We start from the raw sequence: 20,429 nt of genomic DNA, 5'->3' as shown, positions 1-20,429 counted from the left end.
GTTTCTATAGATATATATACTATTTTGCGCGAATTTCAAAAAAGAAAAATGAGAACCATCCCTAATATCGCGCGATGGACAAAAAATTTTCTGAAAGTAAAAAAAATGGATAGGATTAATAGTAAAACATTTTTTTCTCATTTTTTTTTACAAAATTTATTCGAATATTTATAAAAACATACATACACATATTAGTTTATTAAAATTAAAATACTGATCATTTTTTTACATTAGCAAAAATTTCATTTTAGACAAACTTTCAATTTTTTTGTCATCTAGTTTGTAATCGATCTAATTAAGCTTAAGCGCACCAAAAATTTATTATACTTGTAATAGAGGGATTAGAATTTATTATTAGATTTACATTCTAAGAGGAAAACATGAAAGAGCGATGATTCTAAGTAAATTGCAAAATTATGTATGTACATATATGATGATATTCTTAATATTGATAATATTCTTGGTCAATTTTTAATTTGTACGCAATACATAATATACAATCATGAGATTTTTTTGTAATAATGATAAATATCATAAAACACATATCTATCTTGACATCTTTTAAAACGAGAATGTAAAACATAAAATTATCTTTTTATTGTTGGTGTATAAAATATTTTAATATTATGTACGCATTTATATATATGATAAATACAATGCACAATGAGATTAAGAAAATAAAGAAGGTTATTAATATTTATGATAAAAAAAAATAATCTCTTGTATGACACTCTCTCCTTTTTACACAATGTATGTATGATACTTATTTGAGTCTTTATTAATTATTTTGATACTTATTTGATTATTGAATATCACAGAAAAAAAAAGAGCGGCGCTCTGTACTAATATATGTTCGTGTATTTCATTTTTTTTTATTTTCATGTTCTTGTTGTTCCCAGCATGTCTTTCCAAGCATATACATGACATATTTACAATGCAATAATTTATTCTCTATGTTTCATTCATTTTTTTCGATTTCTCAAGTTTCGCGTAGTCGGTAATGGAGTATAAGGTTCGATGTCTGTAAACGATTCATTCTCGTGGAATAATTTCTTCTTACGAGAGCGTGTCTTCTCAACTGATATTTCCGGAGGCGGCAAAGCGGTGCGCCTCGTGCTACGTTTCGATTCAGAGCCAGATAATTCGATAACCGGAATATCCTCCTGTTTAACGGCTTTCCTTCCTCGTCGTTTGGGTTGAGGTTGAGTGGAGACCTCATCCTCCGATGTACTATCATCGTCATTCTTCGCTTTCGCATTAACAGGAGGAGTTTCATACTTTTTTAATCTATCCTGGAGAATCTCTATACGATTCTGCAACTTCTTACAATCATCTTTATTCGGCGTAGGTGTCAATTGCCTGCGGAATAATTCCTGGTACCTCATCACTTCCCTCTTCTGCCTCTCCAATTCCTCCTGCTGGTTCTTCACCAAGATTTCATACTTGATCACTGTCTCGTCTCTATTCTTCATGAAAGCGTCCATTTCGCGATCCTTTTGTGTTAAATTATTTCTTAGTTCGTCGTTTATATTTCGCAATCGTTCATTCTCCAGTTGTCGTTCCTTCGCATTCTCCTCAAGTAAATTAAATATCTTTGCATTTCTTTCAGAATTCTCTAAACGGATATTTAATTCCTTGACATATTGCTCTTTTTGTAAAAGCGTTTCTTTTATTTGGGTTAATTCATTTATAGTGCCTTTCAACTCTTCTTCCATTATTTCGGTGTTTTCGTTTCTCTGTATCATATGCTTCAGTTCTTTTTGTAAAGTCATGATCTCAGTATCTTTTTCTTGTTCTTTGAGAGTTATATCCTCCAATCGATTTTTCAATTCCAACAGTCTTTTATTATTCTCATCCAGTGCCTTTTGTGTACAATCCTTCTCCTTTTGACATATTTCCATGTTCTTGTTTAACTGAACAATGTTATCCTTTAACTTGACTATAGTTTCTAAATTTTTTTCCAAATGCAACACGTCCTCTGCATGTTTATCTAATTGTTTTAAATTTATTTTATCTATATCATTATTTTCTTTTATTGCAATAGTTTCATTTCGTTTACAAACGTCTACCTCTTTTTCCCGTTTACATCTTAATATATAGTTATCAAATTCTTTTCGAGTTGTTTCCAGTTTTTCCAAATATTCTTGAGCATTATTCTGTGCAACTGAAAGATTCTTTTCCAATTTATCAATTTCATGTTTGTAATCTATAATATTTTGTTCTAAAACCTTGTTAGAATTCAGCAAGGTTTCTTCCACTTTCTGTTTTTCTTCTGTAGCAAGTGACAATTGTTTTTCAAGCACTTCCTTGGAATGTATATATTTATCTATAATAGCTTTATTCGAGTGATCTTCTTCTTTTAAAGATTGCACTGTCTTTTTTATATCAAATAGATCGTCGGTCAACTTTTTGACTTTTAAACATTCTTGTTCGTATTGTGCTTGAATGTTGTTATACTGTATACTCAATTCTTTTAATTGTAATTTTGCATTATCATCCACAATTTCGACAGTCTGAACTGCTTCTTCTACTAACAAAGGTAATTTGTTACAATTAGTTTGAATATCTTCCGTTATTATTATTGTTGCAGTAGTCTGAGTGTCTTTTTCCATCTTATCTTTAATATCGAAGCTTTTTTTGTCATTTGTTATATCTGTCTGACACTCTATGTCCACAAATGTTCGTATAGGCTTACTACATGCAATATTAGATGACGAAGATTGTGGCACTTCAGAATTTCTTTTTGAAGGTGTTTTTTCTAGATTTCTAGAATTTGAACCATTTGAATCAGTTTTTTCAGTTTTAACAGATACTTTTGCATTTGTTTTTTCTTGGATATTTTCCATATTATTTAAATTAGATATATCGTCAAAAATAAATTCTTCTTTTACAATAATTTCTTGATATTCATCTTGAACAGATGTCTCTGATGGTTTCAATTGATCCAAATAAGATTTAACTGACTTTGATTTTTCCTTCTTTAACTGATTAATTTCTTCTTGCAGTTGTAATATTTTGTTCTCAGCATCAGATAATTTCTCACTTTGGCTTTCTAATCTTTCTTCTAGAAGCTCAACTATTCTAGTTTTTTCTGTCAAACAAATGTTAACTTGTTCAATATGTAACTCTAAATCTTCAATTTTGTCTTCACTTTTTACTATAAACTCTGCTTGCTTGTCCATACATTGTTCTTTTTTCTTTATATCATTTGTAATAGTAATATACTCTTCTTTTGCTTCATTGAGAAATTCTTTTAGTTTCTTTATCTGGTTGTCTTTAGCGAGCAATTGTGATGTCATTTTCTCTATGTAAGCTTCACCTTCTGAATTAAAACAGATATCTTTCTGAGCAGCTTCTAAAAGATCTTTTGCTACTTTTAAATCCTCAATCATCAGTCCCAATTCAAAACAAGCTTTATTTTTTTCCACGATTAAAGTTTCATTTGTTACTTTCAATTCAGTTAACATCTTCTTCAAACTTTCATTCTTTTCTCTCAGTTGTATATTCTCTTTACCTAATTCTTCAAGAGTTACATCGAGATCCTCCTCATTATCTTCATCATCATAATCACTGCGCCTCCTTTTATTTCTATGCAACTTATTTATCTTTCCCTTGTAAAATTCTTCAATTTGTTTCACAGCCCATTCAAGAGCATCTTCGTGTAGAATTTCCACATCATTTATACGTTGTTTCCAATCTGTTTCAAGTGCGTTTATCATCGCAATATACTTGTCAGCCATTTCTTGTCGACTTTGAAAATCTCGGATTAAAGCTGAATTTTTTAAAACTGTAATTTCCTTTTTTAATTTTTCGTTTTCATTCACGAGATCCAGATATTCTTCTGTAGTACATTCCGAAATTACCTCTTCTGCACTTTCAGTATGCTGCCAGTCTACACTTTCCAATTCTGCAGAATCCCAATCAATTACTTTTTGTTTATTCTGTGTAATTATTTGTGAAAATCTCGATTTTAATTTCTTTTGCACTTGCATCTTTTTTTCTATAATAATATTTTTCGCAATAGCAGCAAAATTTAGAACGTTTTGAGTTTCTACATAGAGATTTGGTAGAGGATTGACATTAACTATCAAAGCTAGATACTCCTTCCCTGATAATGCTCGTTGAAATAATCTAGTTAATTTAGATTCTCTAAATGGTCCAATAGCATCTGTTTTAATTCTTGTTGATTGTCCTTCGCGAATAGATTTTAGACATCTGCCTAAGACTAATAAACTAGTATTAATATTTTGCGCTTCTCTTAATCTGTCCCCAATGTTCAATGTCTTCTTTAAACGTTCCGAGCCCGCCAAATCGCAAAAGGTAAACCTGTATATAAATTAATTATCATTTTAATGATATAAAAAACAATAATTCTACATGTATACATATATATATTTATGATCGATTTAAACTACAAAAGCAAATTTTGTTTACTTTTTTTAACCAAAAGAAAATTATTATAACTCGATAAAAATATTTTAGAACATTTTTTTTTACAATACTTTTTTCTTAAACTTTGTCACACAAAGATGTAAAGATTAATAATATATTTTTAAAGCATTTTGTACATAAAATCAAAGTGTAGAATGCATATAAATAGAATATACATACGTGCTCACTTCAACTGTGTCAGATGAACTTTCCACATAATATTTTAATAGTGTAATTGTGAATATACAATGGGATCTTGAACTTTTTGCATTTAATGCAGTAGCAGCAATTTTCAAATTATATTGTCCTGCCATCAAAATCTGATAAGCTTCCGCTGCTGAATTAACATAAATAGTTTTTAATCCTTTAATAAATGCTCTGCCATTAGAATCTGTTCCCAATTTTAAAGGCATTCTTTTTTTCTGGCATTCACTTGACAATAAATCATATACAACTTCATTATAAATTTCTGCAAATGAAATCCAAACCGAATAATGAGCATCATGGCACTGACTAGGACGAATTGATTCTTCTTGCAACAATTTTTGCATTTGTTTGTAAGCATTCATGTACTGATGCTTATCCAAACTAAATGTTAACAATTTAGTTTTTGCTTCAAGTTCCTGTGCACGTTCAAGCGCATCAAGATTTACTACATCGCAATAATGCAAAGGTTTATAAGATGGGTTTGGTCTTGTTGTAATATTATTAAATACAAATTCCAGTGCACGTGGTATTAATCCAGGTGAAGTAGTGGTTCCTTGTAATGTATATGATTTTCCCGAATTTGTAGTGCCTACCAAATTGTATTATTAGTTAAACATATATATGGCATGATAACACAGTATTTCTTACCATATGTCATTATAGTACAATTATGTCCAGCTAAAAAATCAATCATCTGCTGCTGTACTGTTTGCTCAAATAATTCCAATTGAGTGGTTTCTGGCCCAAATGTTTGTGAAAAGGTAAATTTTTTGCATACAATCTCATTACTTTTGGATTGCTTAACACAACTTGTATTATTATCCAACAATGGTAATTTTGTAACTAATATAGTAGAGTTTATGATCTTATATGCCTCTTGTTGTTCCTCAGTTAATTTTAATTTTTTTGGAATTGGTTTAAGTCGAAGATATACCTTAATAGTTTGTAAGGTTTGTGAGTCAGAATGCTCAGATGCATTTTCACTGGCAGAATTACTTTCCACTTCATATAACGAAAGTAAATTCTTTCTTGTATCCTTTGACGGAAATGGTCTCTGACTATATGCTAAAATACTTGGATCTCTGCCAAATAGATATGACATTTCTTCTGGATTTTCCGATGGACGGATTGAATCCAATGTATTCTCCATCTGTATTAATTTAAAGAAATATATGTAATTATACAAAATTATTCAGCATATGTTTTGCTTTGCGAATATAAAGCAATCTTGGTGAAAAATCAATTTTATAAATTTTTCAGAACTAACAATTTGTTAGTTCTAAGTAGAAAGCAATCTAAATATAAGTTATAATGCATTGTATAAAATTTTATAAAATAATCAGAATAAATGAAATTTCATTTTTATTCATACATATATCATTGAATCTAATCATGATTGATTTTGTTTATTAAATATTTTCTTTAAATATACGCATAATTTCCATGCTTCAAAATATACACAAATCAAAGTGTATAAATTTTAACAAAATCAGTATGTTATAACTTTATTCAAATATGAATAATATCTTTATTTTAACGTATATACGCGCATAAAATATATAATCGTACAATCGTATATTTTTACAGAAACTCGCGCATCAAGTTTGATTTTACATTTAATTTTGTTTAATTTAGTTTTGAACAATCAGGTTTACATACCTCATTAAATCGGCTTTAGAACACTTTTAGTCTCGAAAACGAATGAATGCGTTTTACGTAGCCGTGCACGTAAACTAAACAATCAACAGTGAAAAGAGGAATTAGTATAAAATACACAAAATCGCAATATTTATTATTTTCGCACGCTCGTCCGTTTCGTACACTCGTTCACGACAAACGGTCATTTAATTCTAAAATTTCGTTTGAAAGAACGCTTTTACCGGATTGGTGGTCGATTTCGAACGACGTCGCTGATTGGTTCAATCACGTGACAACTAATCGATGTAGACGAATGATAATGTTGCATCTAAGAACGGACAAAATAAAGAACGCTCATCTGATTGGCCGAATCTCAGACCAAATATGAACGAAATTAATCGCCATATTCGAGCAATAAAAAAGATGACAAGGGATTTGTGGCGAGAGTGGACACAACCCTGTACATATCATATCATATATCGTACTCTTTACCGTGACACAAACTGTGACAATCGATTTAGATTGGTAATGAAATTATGTTTTTCATTATATTTAATATCGATTGAATTTATACCTGATATTTTTTGCGAGGAAAAAATATATTTTGTTTTAATTCCTGTGCATTAGAAATTATTGTAATTTATCGTAAACTCTGTTTAAAATAGACTGGCATAAACTAACTGGTGTTTAATCTCTTGTCATATATAACTCACTACCTTTAATCGTTTATAATACAGGTATGTATTAATTTCTCTCTTGCTAAATCTATTATTGCTTTACAATTGAATCCATTGAATCTTTAAATCTTTGTTCATTACTCTTGTCATCTGTAATTAATACAAAATGTTTAAGATTGATATTATAACCTTCTTAAAACGAATATTTAACATATCCTAGCGTAGTTCTTTATTTTGTTTATTATTTCTTATACATGTGAAATTAAATATTATCAAGAAACAGTATGGCAGACAATGCGATGGACAACTCTGGCAGACTTGTGAAGATGGAGGTGGATTACAGCAGTACTTGCGATACAAAAATACCAGAATGCAAGAAGCTTGCTTCTGAAGGGAAGCTACATGATGCTTTAGATCAATTGTTAGCTTTAGAGAAACTTACCAGAACTGTTAAGTATATTGATATTGCAAAAACTTGTATATATTGATATATAGAAATTATCTAAATTGTTTTATATAGGGTGCTGATATGGTATCGACATCGAGACTTCTTGTAGCCATAGTTGAAATTTGCTTGGAGGCAAAGAATTGGTCAGCGCTTAATGAACACATAATCTTATTGTCAAAAAGACGTTCTCAACTTAAACAGGCTGTTACAAAGATGGTACAAGAATGTTGTACTTATGTAGACAAAATGCCTAATAAAGAAACTATGGTAAAACTTATTGAAACTCTTCGTTCAGTCACAGAAGGAAAGGTAAATATATTTTCAACTTTTCAAGTTAAACTAGTACAAAAATTCATCGTTTTTCATGCGAGCATTAATGTTGCATTTTATTTGCATTTATTTGCATTCTCAAAATAACTAATATATTTTTAAATTATTTGACAAGAATAAAAAATTCACCAAGCAATTTGATAAAAGTATTTAAATCTAATATATACTACATATGTATGCTATGTAATTATATAATACTTATATAATTTATATTAAATGAAAAATAGATATATGTAGAAGTGGAAAGAGCAAGGCTCACTCACCGTTTAGCCAAAATAAAAGAGGAAGAAGGAGACATTGCAAGCGCTGCGGCTGTAATGCTTGAATTACAGGTAATATGGAGAAAAAGGATTTTATTAGTGCAATTATTACATATCCAATAAAGAAGCTATCTAATTTTGTTATTATAATCAATTATTTAATATTGCAGAAAAATTTGTTTTATTAAATAATATTGCCAAGTAAACTAAAATGAAAGTCTATTGTTAGTAAATATATTTTGCTATTACAATGAAACAATTTGTTACAGCGAGATAATTCTTTTGTAGATTTAGTAAAATAATTTTTACAGACAATAAAACTTTTTATTAAATCTTTTTGGTGTCTATATAGTTATGTAATATGAGAAATATATTGTACTAGCAAATCTTTTCTAATAGAGATATATTTTGGTAAAAATTAATTGAATAGTGCAAATTAGAAAATGTAACATTAAACTTATTGCATATAGGTGGAAACGTATGGCAGTATGTCACGTCGGGAGAAGGCTTCCCTTATTTTGGAACAAATGAGACTTTGTCTGGCAAAACAAGATTTTATGAGAACGCAAATAATAGCGAAAAAAATTAATGTTAAATTTTTCACCGACGAAAATGATGAGGAAACCCAGGCTTTGAAATTAAAATATTACGAGTATGCGCGCCATGTTTTTCATACCCAAATTTATTATACAACAATTTTATGAAGTTGCATTTTATGTTTAGTTTGATGATGGAGCTGGCTCGTCATGAAGGTTGGCATTTGGAATTGTGTCGGCACAATCGAGCAGTATTAGAAACACCAGCAATTCGAGACAATTCAGAGAAAAGACATACTGCACTTTCTCGAGCAGTTCTCTATCTTGTACTCGCTCCGCACGAGCCTGAACAGGCTGATTTGACTTATAGATTGCTCGCCGACAAACTGCTCGACGAAATACCAACATACAAGTAATGATTATAATGCCTTATATCAAAATATCTAAAGTATTTATTTTTAATTCTAAAAGCAATTAATCATTTACAGAGAATTATTGCGTTTATTTGTAAATCCTGAATTGATAAAATGGTCGGGATTATGCGAAATTTATGAAAGGGATCTCAGATCAACCGAAGTCTTTTCTTCTTCAACTGAGGAAGGACGCAAACGATGGGCAGACTTGCGGAATCGTGTTGTAGAACATGTAAGTTTCTGTATGGTACTAGAGAAATAAACTTAAGGCTCCTAATATATACTATTGAAAAACAAAATTATTTATACTTATTTTTCTTTTTTTAGAATATCAGAATCATGGCCAAATATTATACCAAGATTACATTAACTCGCATGACTGAGTTACTTGATCTCCCAACAGAAGAAACAGAAGCATGTCTTTGCAATTTAGTAGAAACTGGAGTAATCAGTGCACGTACGGATCGTCCAGCTGGTGTAGTTCGTTTTACTAGTACACAAGAACCAGCTGCTCTTTTAGATACATGGGCTGCATCATTATCGAAACTGATGGGCCTTGTGAATCATACCACCCATTTAATTCATCAAGAAGAAATGTTAGCTATTGCGCAATCTTAATTGATATATATCATATATTGATGTATATTGTATTTCTCACATTATATATTTTATTCTCATTCAACATTAGCATACTCTATGTACAATTTATAAATTTATTAACGAATCAACTAATTACATACAGTTATTATTTTGGATCGTCAAAATGTTGTAATAAATATTCCCCTGTGTAATTTAGCAAGCAAATTTAAAGACAACGTTTGAGACACGAAAAGTCTATTAAAAACAATGCATTGCGGACAATATTTTCTACTTTGATCGATTATTTTAATGCAATATATATAATAAAAATAAAAAATATATTTTAAAAATTACTTTCTGTATCCACATTCGAGATTGAAATCAAAATAGATAATCGCGCCTAAGTTGAAACCCGGAACCGGCTTTTTACATACTCTTTTGTAACTGCGCATGTGTGTAATTAGGCTTGTTTGCATTCATACGATAAAGTGTGAGCGATTGGCTATCGAATAGAAAATTCCTGGAATCAGATAGGGACTTTAAAAATTCTCTATCAAATAGCCAATCGTATATTTAATAAATCTTTTTTTTCATAAATGTAATATAACCTTAGGAAATACAAGAAGTTGTGACAATATAATTTCATTTTTGTGTGATACGCTTGTGATGAAAACTATAGCACAGTATGTATAAATGCGTATAAATGTTTTAAATGTTATCGAGCAACGAAAAACGTATTAATGCAAAGATATTAATAGCTATATTTCAGATGTGTTAATTTAAATTCTAAAATATTCGGCTTTCTATTTACTTGTATGAAGGATGATAATGCAAAAACTGTATGAAGGCAGGAAGTGATGAATTGTATGGATAATATAAAATTATTTTAAATCAATTTACGTAAATCAATAAATATGGATGCAACAACAATGAGCTATTGTCCGCCAAACATAACATTTAATGACATTTGGGTGGATCATGGTGTGTCCAAGTGTTTCATGGACACCATCAGTACTGCTATAATTTCTTCATATTTAATTATATTTGGATCCATCCAATTGTGGATATACCACAAGTATGGAACGGATGCCGATGAGCGTACATTGCCCAGAAGCAAATTGTATAATTTGCAAAAGTTTTTCTTATATTTTGTTCCCTTCTTGAGTATACTGAGAATAATTTTGCAAGCTACAGTCTTGGACGAAGGAATGGTGTATGGATATATGGTGAGATTTGTTGTATATACAAGTTTTAAATTTTATGTAGAATTTTATATATATAAATTTTATATATATATAAATATATATATAATTTGAAGAGTAGTTATAACTTATTTCTCTACTTTTAATATGCAACATGATGTAACATAAAAGTGGCATATATTTGAATAAGGCTTCTAGAAAGAGAAGTGATTTATTCTTGCATATATGATAAAATTTGAAAAACCTTGTAAATAATATTCATTAATGAAAGTTAATACTTTTGCAGATATTTACAACAGTAATGACAGTAATTGTGTATCCATATTCTATCTATATATTGAAAATTGAAAGACATAAACTATTACCAAGTGTACCGCCACATGGTCATGGATTAGTGCTATTGGGTTTTTGGACTTTAGCATTTGTTGCTGAAAATCTTGTTTTTGTCAACATTAGAAAGCTGGAATGGTGGTTCCACTTAAATTCGTAAGTTTATAAAAGAAAAAAAAAATTGCATTTATTTTATGTACAAATGGAATAAATAAGGCATATAAAAAGATCAATTTTCTTCAAAGTATCACTTCCAGAGTCAGTCAATTTTATTCCAAATTAAATTTGATTTTTTTTTTTTTACAGTTTAACAGACCAGATTGAAATGGCTTTATTCGTTTTGCGTTATGTTAGTAATCTATTAATCTTTGCTCTTGGTCTACGAGCTCCTGGTATTGCTGGTAACATTGATTCTGATTATCGTACACTTAATGATGGTTCAACCATATCATCGCGATTTTATCAAAGAGTAAGTAATTATATTCTGTAGCATATAAATGAGAAAATGTTAATCCTTATAGAAATATTTGTAGAGACCAGATGAAAATATTTCCACATGGGCAAATCTATGGTATAAGATTAAAGTCTTGTCACCATTCTTATGGCCAAAATCAGATTTATTACTTCAGTTGAGAGTGATATTTTGCTTTATGCTATTGCTATCTGGACGTTTGATAAATCTTTATGTACCAATCTACAATAAAAAGATTGTGGATAGTGTTGCAATTGAACCTGTAGAATTTAGGTGCGTGCACTTTCTATTATTTCATTTATATCTATTTATTGATTTAGAATATATTTTTCTTTGCACCAGTAATCATCAATTGTCATTTTTTATTATAGATGGGATATAGTATTGATATACGTAATGTTCAAATTTTTGCAAGGTGGTGGTACAGGAGGTATGGGTCTATTGAATAATTTAAGATCTTTTCTTTGGATTCGTATTCAACAATACACTACTCGTGAAGTAGAGGTAGAACTATTTAGGTGAGTTAAATATATTACTCTCTTTTTCTTTATAACATTCTATAAATGGTAAAATTGCATTGCAAAAATTGTTTTTATTATTATTTTTAGATAGAACAGAATTTATTTATTTATTTATATTTTGTTTACATTTTATATGTTTACTTATTTTATATAAAATATTTTCCAGGCATTTACATGGTTTAAGCTTACGATGGCATCTTGGAAGAAAGACTGGTGAAGTATTGAGAGTCATGGATCGTGGCACAGACTCAATCGATAATCTACTCAATTATATTCTTTTTTCGATTATACCAACTCTTATTGATATTATCATAGCTGTCATATTTTTCATCACTGCATTCAATAAATGGTTTGGTCTCATCGTTTTCCTAACTATGTGTCTCTATATTGGTAAGTGTGTAATGTAAATAAAGAGAGTATTGTCTCTTATAATATAATATAGTATATTTTGCGGCCCGCCGTATTCAACGATTAAGATTACAACATGAATTGTGATTGTATAAAAGTAAACAATCTTAGATTGGCTATTGTTAAAGTAGAAATCGGTTGATCGCAAATTATTAATTTGAATCTATTACATAATATTGTGAAATCTTTTACAACACAAATTTCTGATAATTTCTCGCGAGATTTCACGCTAAATTTCTTTCTGTCAATTTAGCTGCTACGATTCTAATCACGGAATGGCGTACAAAGTTCCAGAGGCGTATGAATTTAGCCGATAATGCTCAAAAAGCACGTAGTGTTGATAGTTTACTTAATTTTGAAACAGTGAAATATTACTCTGCCGAGGCATACGAAGTGGAAAGCTATAAAAATGCGATCTTAGATTTTCAAATAGAGGAATGGAAATCGATTATTACATTGAATATCTTAAATACTTTGCAAAACATCATTGTCTGTGGTGGTTTACTATCTGGATCATTGCTATGTTTATATATGGTTAGTGATCGCGTCGTAATTATTATAAAAATAATTTTTAATTATAAAGATAAAGTGTGTAATAATGATAAATTGATTTTGTAGGTCGTTTCCCATCAAGGTTTAACGATTGGTGATTATGTCTTGTTCGCCAGTTATATAATACAACTTTATGTACCATTAAATTGGTTTGGAACATATTACAGGTGATATACAAAAACGAGTATCAATAACACGGATTATGTAAAATACATAACTTATTTATGCTGAGGATTATAACTATATTATGCTAATTGTAAGCTATCATTTCGAACAAACCATTTACTCGGATAAATTTTTTCATTCGAAGGGCTATTCAAAAGAATTTCGTCGATATGGAAAATATGTTTGAACTGCTCAGAGAAGAACAAGAAGTAATAGACGCACCAGGAGCTGCATTATTGGATGTTAAGCGTGGACAAGTGGAATTTTTAAATGTATCGTTCGGCTATACCCCCGAGAAACTCATATTAAAAAATGTTAGCTTTACCGTACCTGCGGGAAAAACAGTTGCGCTCGTTGGTCCCTCCGGCGCCGGAAAAAGTACGGTGATTCGACTATTATTTCGTTTCTATGATGTGGAACAAGGCGCGATATTAATCGACGGGCAAAATGTGAAGACTGTTAAACAGAAGTCTCTCAGAAATGCCATAGGTATTTTCGTCCATTTTCCAATTTATTTTCTTGATTAATCTGTTTGCTTGACGATTATTTATTAATATTTACAAAAATCTTTGTCTCACAGGTGTCGTACCGCAAGATACAGTATTATTCAACAACACTATAAAATACAATATCCAGTATGGTTGTATCGATGCACCAGAAGCGGATATAATTGCTGCTGCAAAGCATGCAGATATCCACGAAAAAATCCTTACGTTTCCAAATGGTTATGAGACACAGGTGTGTCAGATATGATATGATAAAATTAGATTCTTTTTGATATAATTTTTTCTTATATTTTACTCAAATCTCTTTCTCTTTTATCTTTATTAGCCTGCTGACTAAACATGTAGATATTTTAAGCATAGATAAATATAAAGATATATTGATTTATAAAGAGAGACTAGATTTAACATTTATATAAAATTGCTTGTAACTTTTTGTGGTATTGCAAGATTATTTTAACACAAATTAATTTAAACTATTTAATTTTTATTTTAGGTTGGCGAGAGAGGGCTTAAGCTCAGTGGTGGTGAAAAACAACGCGTTGCAATTGCGCGTACAATATTGAAAGCACCGAAGATAGTGCTGTTGGATGAAGCTACAAGTGCTCTAGACACACAGACGGAGCGTAATATACAAGCGGCATTAAATAGAGTGTCCGCCGGACGAACTACTATTATTATAGCGCATAGATTATCTACAATAATTCATGCGGACGAGATCCTCGTCCTTAAAGACGGTGAAATTATTGAAAGAGGTAAACATGAAGAATTAATTTCTCATGATGGTATTTATCATACAATGTGGCAAGCGCAGCTTGAAAATAATCAAGAAAGTGGAAAGAATGAAGAAAGTTCTTCCATACATGAAAAACATGTGTCCTAATTAGTAATAAGTTAAGATAAAAATTTTTAATAGTTTTATTATTATTATTATTATTATTATTATATATATATATATATATATATATATATATATATATACACATACACATATACATATATATATATATATATATATACATATACATATATATATATATATATATATATATATATATATATATATATATATACATACTAGTATATATTTGTATATATACACACACATTGATATATGGATATATCTGCATACATATGCATATATTATGTGCGCATGCGCGTATATATATGTATATATATATATACATAGTATTTGTTATTCAAGTCATTAATTATATATATATATTTAATTTCTGAATGTGAGAGAAAGAGAGAGAGAGAGAGAGAGGATAATACATAAATGGAAAATTTATATAAAAAACTTGAGTGTACAAATGCTCATACAGAAGATTTTACAAGGTTGAGGGACTAAAAAGGTATAATATTGTTTATTTATATGTTAGATTTTGCGCAATGTTCTTGAATGTTCTTGTTAAAATCGACTTCTAATCATTATTTGTTAATAACGTTCTGACTTCTGATAAAAAATAGATAAAATAAATATCCTATAAATTTAATATTCTCTGATCCTTCTTCATTCCGTTGTTATTCCCTCAATTATTTCATTCGCCAAAGTTCCATCTGGACTCCAACCAGATTCATCGACAGATGCAACAGGCACGCTCGGCTGATTGCTACCCCACGCAAAATAATAACTCGCGATAAACGTCCATGTCAATATATAGAACACCTGCGAGTGATAATTTCTCTTGTTAATACATGTAATTAATGTGTTATTTTTATATTTATTTACATATATAACACACATTAAAAAAAATTATATATGTATATTTTAAGCTCGAATTATAACATTGCAAAAATTAGTTTACCTTTGCTGTGAATGTATTCATATTGTTTCAATAACTATACATTTCAATTGAAAAATACTATAAAACTACAAAAAAGCATCTCCTTTTTTTAACTTGCTCAACTCAAAGCAATATATATTTGTTGCCATGACAGGCATTCAAGCCGAAAGTCGAGTATTTGATGCTCAAGACAAAAGAATGTGAAAAGGTGGAAAAAGAAAGAAGTTAAAAAAAAATTATAAAAACGAAAATAGCAAATTTTAAAAAAGGAAACTGAATTTTAACTCGAACGCTCGTGAATCTTGCATTAGATCGTGAGCAAATCAACCAATTACAATCAAGCATTCTCAACGTAATAAGAATTTTGCTACAGCGTTACGATTAAAACTTTCTCATGCAAGAGCTCTTATTCAATCGAATAATGCGTTCTTTGGAAAAATTTTCGCATGTTAGAAGAATATATTTCGGCTGGAAGTGATCTCGATATTTAGGAGAAAAAGTAAGTTAATTTAATTTAGTTTATATATCATTTAATTTGGTAATTACATCGTCGTCATATTTGTTCATGAAAGAGTGCGTCGTATGATACAACTGTAAAATGCTCGTTTTTTTCTCTCTTTTTTTGCATATTTCCGTTTTTTTTTTGCATCGATGTGACTCGTGTCCATATAGGTTAGGTTTTATTGTCTTGTGACGTTTTCGCTTTTGGTATCCTCGCGCGTTTGACGTTTTGTCATTTCTCAATCAAGACCAGCTGTCAACATGCTGTCGCGCAAAAACAAAGATCTGCGGACAATCGAGCAGGGAGTGGTCGGCAAATATGTGAAGAAAGACCCACCACCTGAAATGCCAAGTTGGTATTTAAACGTCTTTCTTTATTCTATCTCTTCTCTCTTCTCGAGCGTTTGTCATTCGTGAAAATTTTCATTTCGCTTACATTATTCTAAGAAAAGAGAATTTATCACGTTCCCATAAATTCTGATTCTGCGCATGCATATCTTTTCATTTATATCATCCCGTTTAAACTAATACAAGACAATTTATAACATTTCTATAAATGTTAAAAATTGCGATTCAATGCACACACACACACACACACACACACACACACACACACACATATATATATATATGCATTGAATCGCAATTTTTAACATTTATAAAAATGTTATAAATTGTCTTGTGTTAATTTGAACGGGATGTGTATATATATACAGGGTGTCCTGCAAAGATTGTGCCAACGCTCGTGAATGGGTAGAGCACAGTAAACTGAACAGAAAAGTCCTATCATTTTTTGATCTGAGCTTTCTTTTCGTTGTTATACGATGTTAAAGTTAGCTAATCAGCGCCTGTCTACAACGGAAAACAAAGGAGAGACGTCAGGGGTCGGAGAAACGAGACTTTGGCTTTCTGCTGTATAGGCAAGAGCTGATTAGCTAACTTTAACATCGTATAAAAACGAAAAGAAAGCTCAGATAAAAAAAAATATATATATATACTATATTTCGAGAGACAAAGATCGACAAAAATTGCGGACGTGAATGTATTAATAAGTGGGATATTATTAGATCTTTTTTTTCACGTATAAAAGGAAATTTTTAAATTTAAATTAAAAGGAATTTTTTCACAATGTATATTTTGTTAGTTCATTACCTTTTATGTTGGATGGTTTTTCTCGTTATGATTAATAATTTTTTCTAATTTTACATGTTGGAACTCTCCATGAAACTTTCATCTTTTTTTGTGACATATTGTATGATATGCTTCTGACATATTATAATATTATGCAAGTAAACTTGTCAGGTAGTTTATATTATAAATTTCAGTAGAATTTTTCTCAAGTATTCAACAAAATATATGCATAATATTCAAAGAAAAAAAGGAAAGAATAGGAGGGGACATTAATATAGAGGATAATAATAAAGACTGTGATTAGCATAGAGTTAAGCGATAATTAATTGTAATATAAGGTATGAAAGATTGAATGCATAGTTAAGAACAAGGTGTATACATGCATAATATTCAATATAATAGACTTGATTAAATATTATATTCTTATGTTTATGTTAACATCGGTTAGTGATAGTTACACGAATTATTAGCTTTTTTATAATATTTAGCTTGTTTTATTTATTTATGTCTAATGTTAATATTAAAAATGATATTATAAAATTTTTAACCCCTCTATTAATCTGGCAGTCATATTCTCTAATACTATTTCTCTTTTTTTTTAATAAAAACATCAATTATATAACATAATTTCTGTTATTTGCATCTAGTAGTTATCAATGTATGGACGACAGAGCCGAACCGAAGGACGAGACGAAACAACCATTCAACGATGCCGAATATGGTAAATTATATAAATATAAATAAAGTATCATATAATTATAATATGATACTCCTACCATGTAATGAAAAATGAGATCTTTTTAAACATATTTTTCGACTTTGCCTTTATCAAATTATACATTTTGATATAAAAGAAAATTTTATTTTTTTTTACTAGAAGGGTATATATATATATATATACACACACACACACACATTTTTTATTTAATTTTTATGCTGTATTGTGCAATATGTTACCAAGAGATTAGTGTTTCCTTGTATTTTATTACTGAATGTATATGAATGCTGAATAAAGTTGTAAGAAATAGTTTCTTGCACATTTTCTTTAAAAACAAATTCCAATTTTAATGAGAAATCTGAAAGAATATTTCATAAATCTGGAGGCACTTTATATATTTAATTATGCGAAAGCGATTCTTCTTCATTTTTTTGGCACTAGACAATTCTTCAAGCGCTAGAATAAATTTTGGCGTTTGTTTGAATACGATTCTTTTCGATAAAGAACAAAAAATCTTACACAATATCTCCCATTCTCAATCAGCAGTCCTGTGGTTAAGAAATACATATATATGAAGACATCTGAAGATGTTGATTTTTATCGATGCTTCTCTGGTATCATAGTCCATTCCTCAACAACCTAGTATGGTGCAGAAGTTTGGAAACACAAAAACCACAACCAGTGCTGTCGGTTTAGGTAGTCACGAAGGAAAATATACGCCGAACAGTTCCGTTCCAGACTTAGCTCAAAGGTTGATAATTATTAGATTGTTTTTTAATCTATAAAATAAAATTAATATTTAAAAATGTATGCGAAACAAATACTTTTATCGATTCAAACATTTCAACATATTTTAACATATTTCAACATTACTTCTCTTAATGTTTTTACCCTTTTTCTCTATTGTTTTCATCCTTTTATTCTTATCATAGATTTGCTAGTCTTTCTGTTAACACTGGAATAAATGACAGCATATTTTCGAGAACCGCGACACCCATGTATCATCCCGAATTGTCGTCCGCAATGTCCCACACTTATATCAATCAATATGCTGGATCTGAATATCATTTGGACAGAGTTCAGACACCACAGATGCCTTATATGCCTTTCGAGATCGATACTGGTTATGAAGAATACAATCACTCCATGTATCATCACAATGCTGGGTACGATAAAGATTCTCGTAGTAGCTTTCACATTAATATCGAATCATTTAACGAAATTAGAGAATTTGTATTCTCCGAAAATATACTTATTTTAATGAGTCTCGATTTCTGGTTACAAGTTACAGCAGGTGCCATTCGGAGAGATCGAGTTCTCGAAGCGAACAGCAGCAGGAAGAGTTGCCTTTACCACCTGGATGGTCGGTTGATTTCACGCTCCGTGGCCGGAAGTATTACATCGATCACAATACCAAAACTACGCATTGGTCACATCCGCTTGAAAAGGAAGGTTTACCCACAGGATGGGAGAGAATCGAGTCGCCTGAATATGGAGTTTATTATGTCAAGTGAGTTGTCTTACGAGAAGAAAAGAAGACAATTCTCCCATAATTACGCTCATTACAATAACTATTTCTTTTTTTTTTAACTTTGCAGTCACATCACACGTCAAGCGCAATACGAACATCCGTGTTATCCGCACGAAATGCAAGCGGTGCGCGTTGTCTCACCACCGCGGCACACACACTTTCACTCTCACAGCGTCCTCGTGCCAGCTAATCCCTATCTAAACGAGGAGATACCGCATTGGTTGTACGTGTACAGTAGAGCTTCGATAGCCCTGGATCGTAAGCTACGCTGGGAGTTGTTTCGTTTACCTGAGCTGGACTGCTTCAACGCCATGCTCACTAGACTGTACAAGCAGGAACTGGAGGAGGTTGTGATGCGTTATGAAGAATACAGGTAAGATCGAGGAATCTAAAATAAAGGCGACCGCTGGTATTAGATGCGTTTATAATTTCATTATTACATTTGGCTTTATCTGGTTTTGCTACAGATCAGCATTATTATGTGAAATGGAACAGAGACTGAAAGAATTGAATCCAGAATCGGGTAGCAGTAATGCTGGTGCTATTGCCTTACGAAGATCTCTTCCTTGAGAGAAAACTATCAATTAAGATATATTGTATATCATAGTTTTTCTTTCGACTGATGAAAAGGTTCCTTGAAAGGTTCCTTTAGGATAAGTGATTAATTGAATGTGTTACACTTGATACATGTGTAGATATTGTAAAACAATGAAGTTTATCTCTTTTGATAATATTTTTATTATACGAGTTTTAAGAAATAATTATTAAGTGTTACCTCTAATGTTCCACTTCAGTAGTTGCCTTTTCTATTTCAGCAGCCTCTTTTTCCTTCTCAGTGTTATAGTTAATGTCAAATTCCTTGGTAACTTTCAGGCCTGAGACTTGAAGTATACGCATGTTATCAGGTACACCAGTCAAGAATTTATATGACATTCCTACAAAAGAATAAACGTTTTGTCATTTTTCTGACAACACCAGAATCAAGAATCGATAAAAAACAGATGTACTTCGTTCTGTGCTACCAGTTGGCATTTTATCTTTTAGTATTACATAGAATGCAATGCCGAAACAATTCCATCCTACAAGAGC

General features: G+C 30.5%; 4 protein-coding genes and 1 long non-coding RNA gene across 12 annotated transcripts; 3 read left to right on the top strand and 2 right to left on the bottom strand.

Annotated features, from left to right (window-relative positions):
- Positions 1 to 311: 311 nt before the first annotated feature.
- On the bottom strand, positions 312 to 6,461 carry LOC126858088 (kinesin-like protein KIF20A). Its single transcript, XM_050608119.1, has 4 exons — positions 6,298 to 6,461; positions 5,287 to 5,788; positions 4,612 to 5,227; positions 312 to 4,326 (listed from the first exon to the last, which is right to left on the bottom strand). Exons 2-4 carry the CDS (start codon positions 5,786 to 5,788, stop codon positions 963 to 965), a joined length of 4,482 nt encoding a protein of 1,493 aa, XP_050464076.1. The 5' UTR covers positions 6,298 to 6,461; the 3' UTR covers positions 312 to 962.
- Positions 6,462 to 6,691: 230 nt separating this feature from the next.
- Positions 6,692 to 9,704, top strand: LOC126858095 (26S proteasome non-ATPase regulatory subunit 12). 4 transcript variants are annotated; one of them, XM_050608141.1, is made up of 9 exons: positions 6,703 to 6,801; positions 6,942 to 7,013; positions 7,237 to 7,402; positions 7,474 to 7,710; positions 7,959 to 8,063; positions 8,462 to 8,643; positions 8,715 to 8,939; positions 9,016 to 9,172; positions 9,268 to 9,704. In XM_050608141.1, the coding sequence occupies exons 3-9, from the start codon at positions 7,238 to 7,240 to the stop codon at positions 9,556 to 9,558; spliced, it is 1,362 nt and encodes a 453-aa protein (XP_050464098.1). In that variant the 5' UTR covers positions 6,703 to 6,801; positions 6,942 to 7,013; position 7,237; the 3' UTR covers positions 9,559 to 9,704. The 4 variants fall into 4 exon arrangements, with proteins under 4 accessions (XP_050464097.1, XP_050464098.1, XP_050464096.1 ...); XM_050608139.1 differs by having other exon boundaries at positions 7,231 to 7,402; XM_050608140.1 differs by lacking the exon at positions 6,942 to 7,013 and having other exon boundaries at positions 6,692 to 6,801; positions 7,231 to 7,402.
- Positions 9,705 to 10,096: 392 nt separating this feature from the next.
- On the top strand, positions 10,097 to 14,611 carry LOC126858090 (ATP-binding cassette sub-family B member 6). 2 transcript variants are annotated; one of them, XM_050608128.1, is made up of 12 exons: positions 10,097 to 10,202; positions 10,278 to 10,745; positions 11,008 to 11,207; positions 11,358 to 11,520; positions 11,585 to 11,796; positions 11,895 to 12,041; positions 12,211 to 12,434; positions 12,706 to 12,986; positions 13,071 to 13,171; positions 13,315 to 13,658; positions 13,750 to 13,907; positions 14,169 to 14,611. In XM_050608128.1, exons 2-12 carry the CDS (start codon positions 10,434 to 10,436, stop codon positions 14,553 to 14,555), a joined length of 2,529 nt encoding a protein of 842 aa, XP_050464085.1. In that variant the 5' UTR covers positions 10,097 to 10,202; positions 10,278 to 10,433; the 3' UTR covers positions 14,556 to 14,611. The 2 variants fall into 2 exon arrangements, with proteins under 2 accessions (XP_050464085.1, XP_050464086.1); XM_050608129.1 differs by having other exon boundaries at positions 10,105 to 10,202; positions 10,289 to 10,745.
- Positions 14,612 to 14,678: 67 nt separating this feature from the next.
- LOC126858104 (uncharacterized) lies at positions 14,679 to 16,738 on the bottom strand. The gene is made up of 3 exons (XR_007688608.1): positions 16,397 to 16,738; positions 16,006 to 16,300; positions 14,679 to 15,341 (listed from the first exon to the last, which is right to left on the bottom strand). It is a non-coding gene; the product is annotated as an uncharacterized LOC126858104 (long non-coding RNA).
- Positions 16,215 to 20,121, top strand: LOC126858097 (protein salvador homolog 1-like). Of its 4 annotated transcripts, none has more exons than XM_050608147.1 (7): positions 16,215 to 16,312; positions 17,742 to 17,812; positions 18,433 to 18,560; positions 18,742 to 18,975; positions 19,095 to 19,319; positions 19,408 to 19,713; positions 19,808 to 20,121. In XM_050608147.1, exons 1-7 carry the CDS (start codon positions 16,222 to 16,224, stop codon positions 19,908 to 19,910), a joined length of 1,158 nt encoding a protein of 385 aa, XP_050464104.1. In that variant the 5' UTR covers positions 16,215 to 16,221; the 3' UTR covers positions 19,911 to 20,121. The 4 variants fall into 4 exon arrangements, with proteins under 4 accessions (XP_050464104.1, XP_050464103.1, XP_050464106.1 ...); XM_050608146.1 differs by having other exon boundaries at positions 17,739 to 17,812; XM_050608149.1 differs by having other exon boundaries at positions 16,239 to 16,312; positions 17,739 to 17,812; positions 18,356 to 18,560.
- The last annotated feature ends 308 nt before the right edge of the window (positions 20,122 to 20,429 follow it).

This window comes from Cataglyphis hispanica, chromosome 24 (assembly GCF_021464435.1).
Source record: "Cataglyphis hispanica isolate Lineage 1 chromosome 24, ULB_Chis1_1.0, whole genome shotgun sequence".
In the NCBI taxonomy this organism is placed as follows: Eukaryota; Metazoa; Arthropoda; class Insecta; order Hymenoptera; family Formicidae; genus Cataglyphis; species Cataglyphis hispanica.
Note: the sequence above shows the minus strand (reverse complement) of the source record. Positions and strands in the feature narration are given on the sequence as shown.

What these genes read in the sequence shown, in the direction of transcription:
- LOC126858088 (XM_050608119.1), bottom strand. Translation starts at nt 5,788, where the DNA reads ATGGAGAATACATTGGATTCAATCCGTCCATCGGAAAATCCAGAAGAA. An exon ending in TTGTACTATAATGACATATG is followed by an intron (nt 5,228 to 5,286) that starts GTAAGAAATACT and finishes ACAATTTGGTAG; the next exon opens with GCACTACAAATTCGGGAAAA. An exon ending in GACACAGTTGAAGTGAGCAC is followed by an intron (nt 4,327 to 4,611) that starts GTATGTATATTC and finishes ATTTATATACAG; the next exon opens with GTTTACCTTTTGCGATTTGG.
- LOC126858095 (XM_050608140.1), top strand. Translation starts at nt 7,238, where the DNA reads ATGGCAGACAATGCGATGGACAACTCTGGCAGACTTGTGAAGATGGAG. An exon ending in GTTCAGTCACAGAAGGAAAG is followed by an intron (nt 7,711 to 7,958) that starts GTAAATATATTT and finishes AATGAAAAATAG; the next exon opens with ATATATGTAGAAGTGGAAAG. An exon ending in GACGAAATACCAACATACAA is followed by an intron (nt 8,940 to 9,015) that starts GTAATGATTATA and finishes AATCATTTACAG; the next exon opens with AGAATTATTGCGTTTATTTG.
- LOC126858090 (XM_050608128.1), top strand. Translation starts at nt 10,434, where the DNA reads ATGGATGCAACAACAATGAGCTATTGTCCGCCAAACATAACATTTAAT. An exon ending in GAATGGTGTATGGATATATG is followed by an intron (nt 10,746 to 11,007) that starts GTGAGATTTGTT and finishes ATACTTTTGCAG; the next exon opens with ATATTTACAACAGTAATGAC. An exon ending in CATTGCTATGTTTATATATG is followed by an intron (nt 12,987 to 13,070) that starts GTTAGTGATCGC and finishes TTGATTTTGTAG; the next exon opens with GTCGTTTCCCATCAAGGTTT.
- LOC126858097 (XM_050608146.1), top strand. Translation starts at nt 16,222, where the DNA reads ATGCTGTCGCGCAAAAACAAAGATCTGCGGACAATCGAGCAGGGAGTG. An exon ending in CCCACCACCTGAAATGCCAA is followed by an intron (nt 16,313 to 17,738) that starts GTTGGTATTTAA and finishes ATTTGCATCTAG; the next exon opens with TAGTTATCAATGTATGGACG. An exon ending in ATGCGTTATGAAGAATACAG is followed by an intron (nt 19,714 to 19,807) that starts GTAAGATCGAGG and finishes GTTTTGCTACAG; the next exon opens with ATCAGCATTATTATGTGAAA.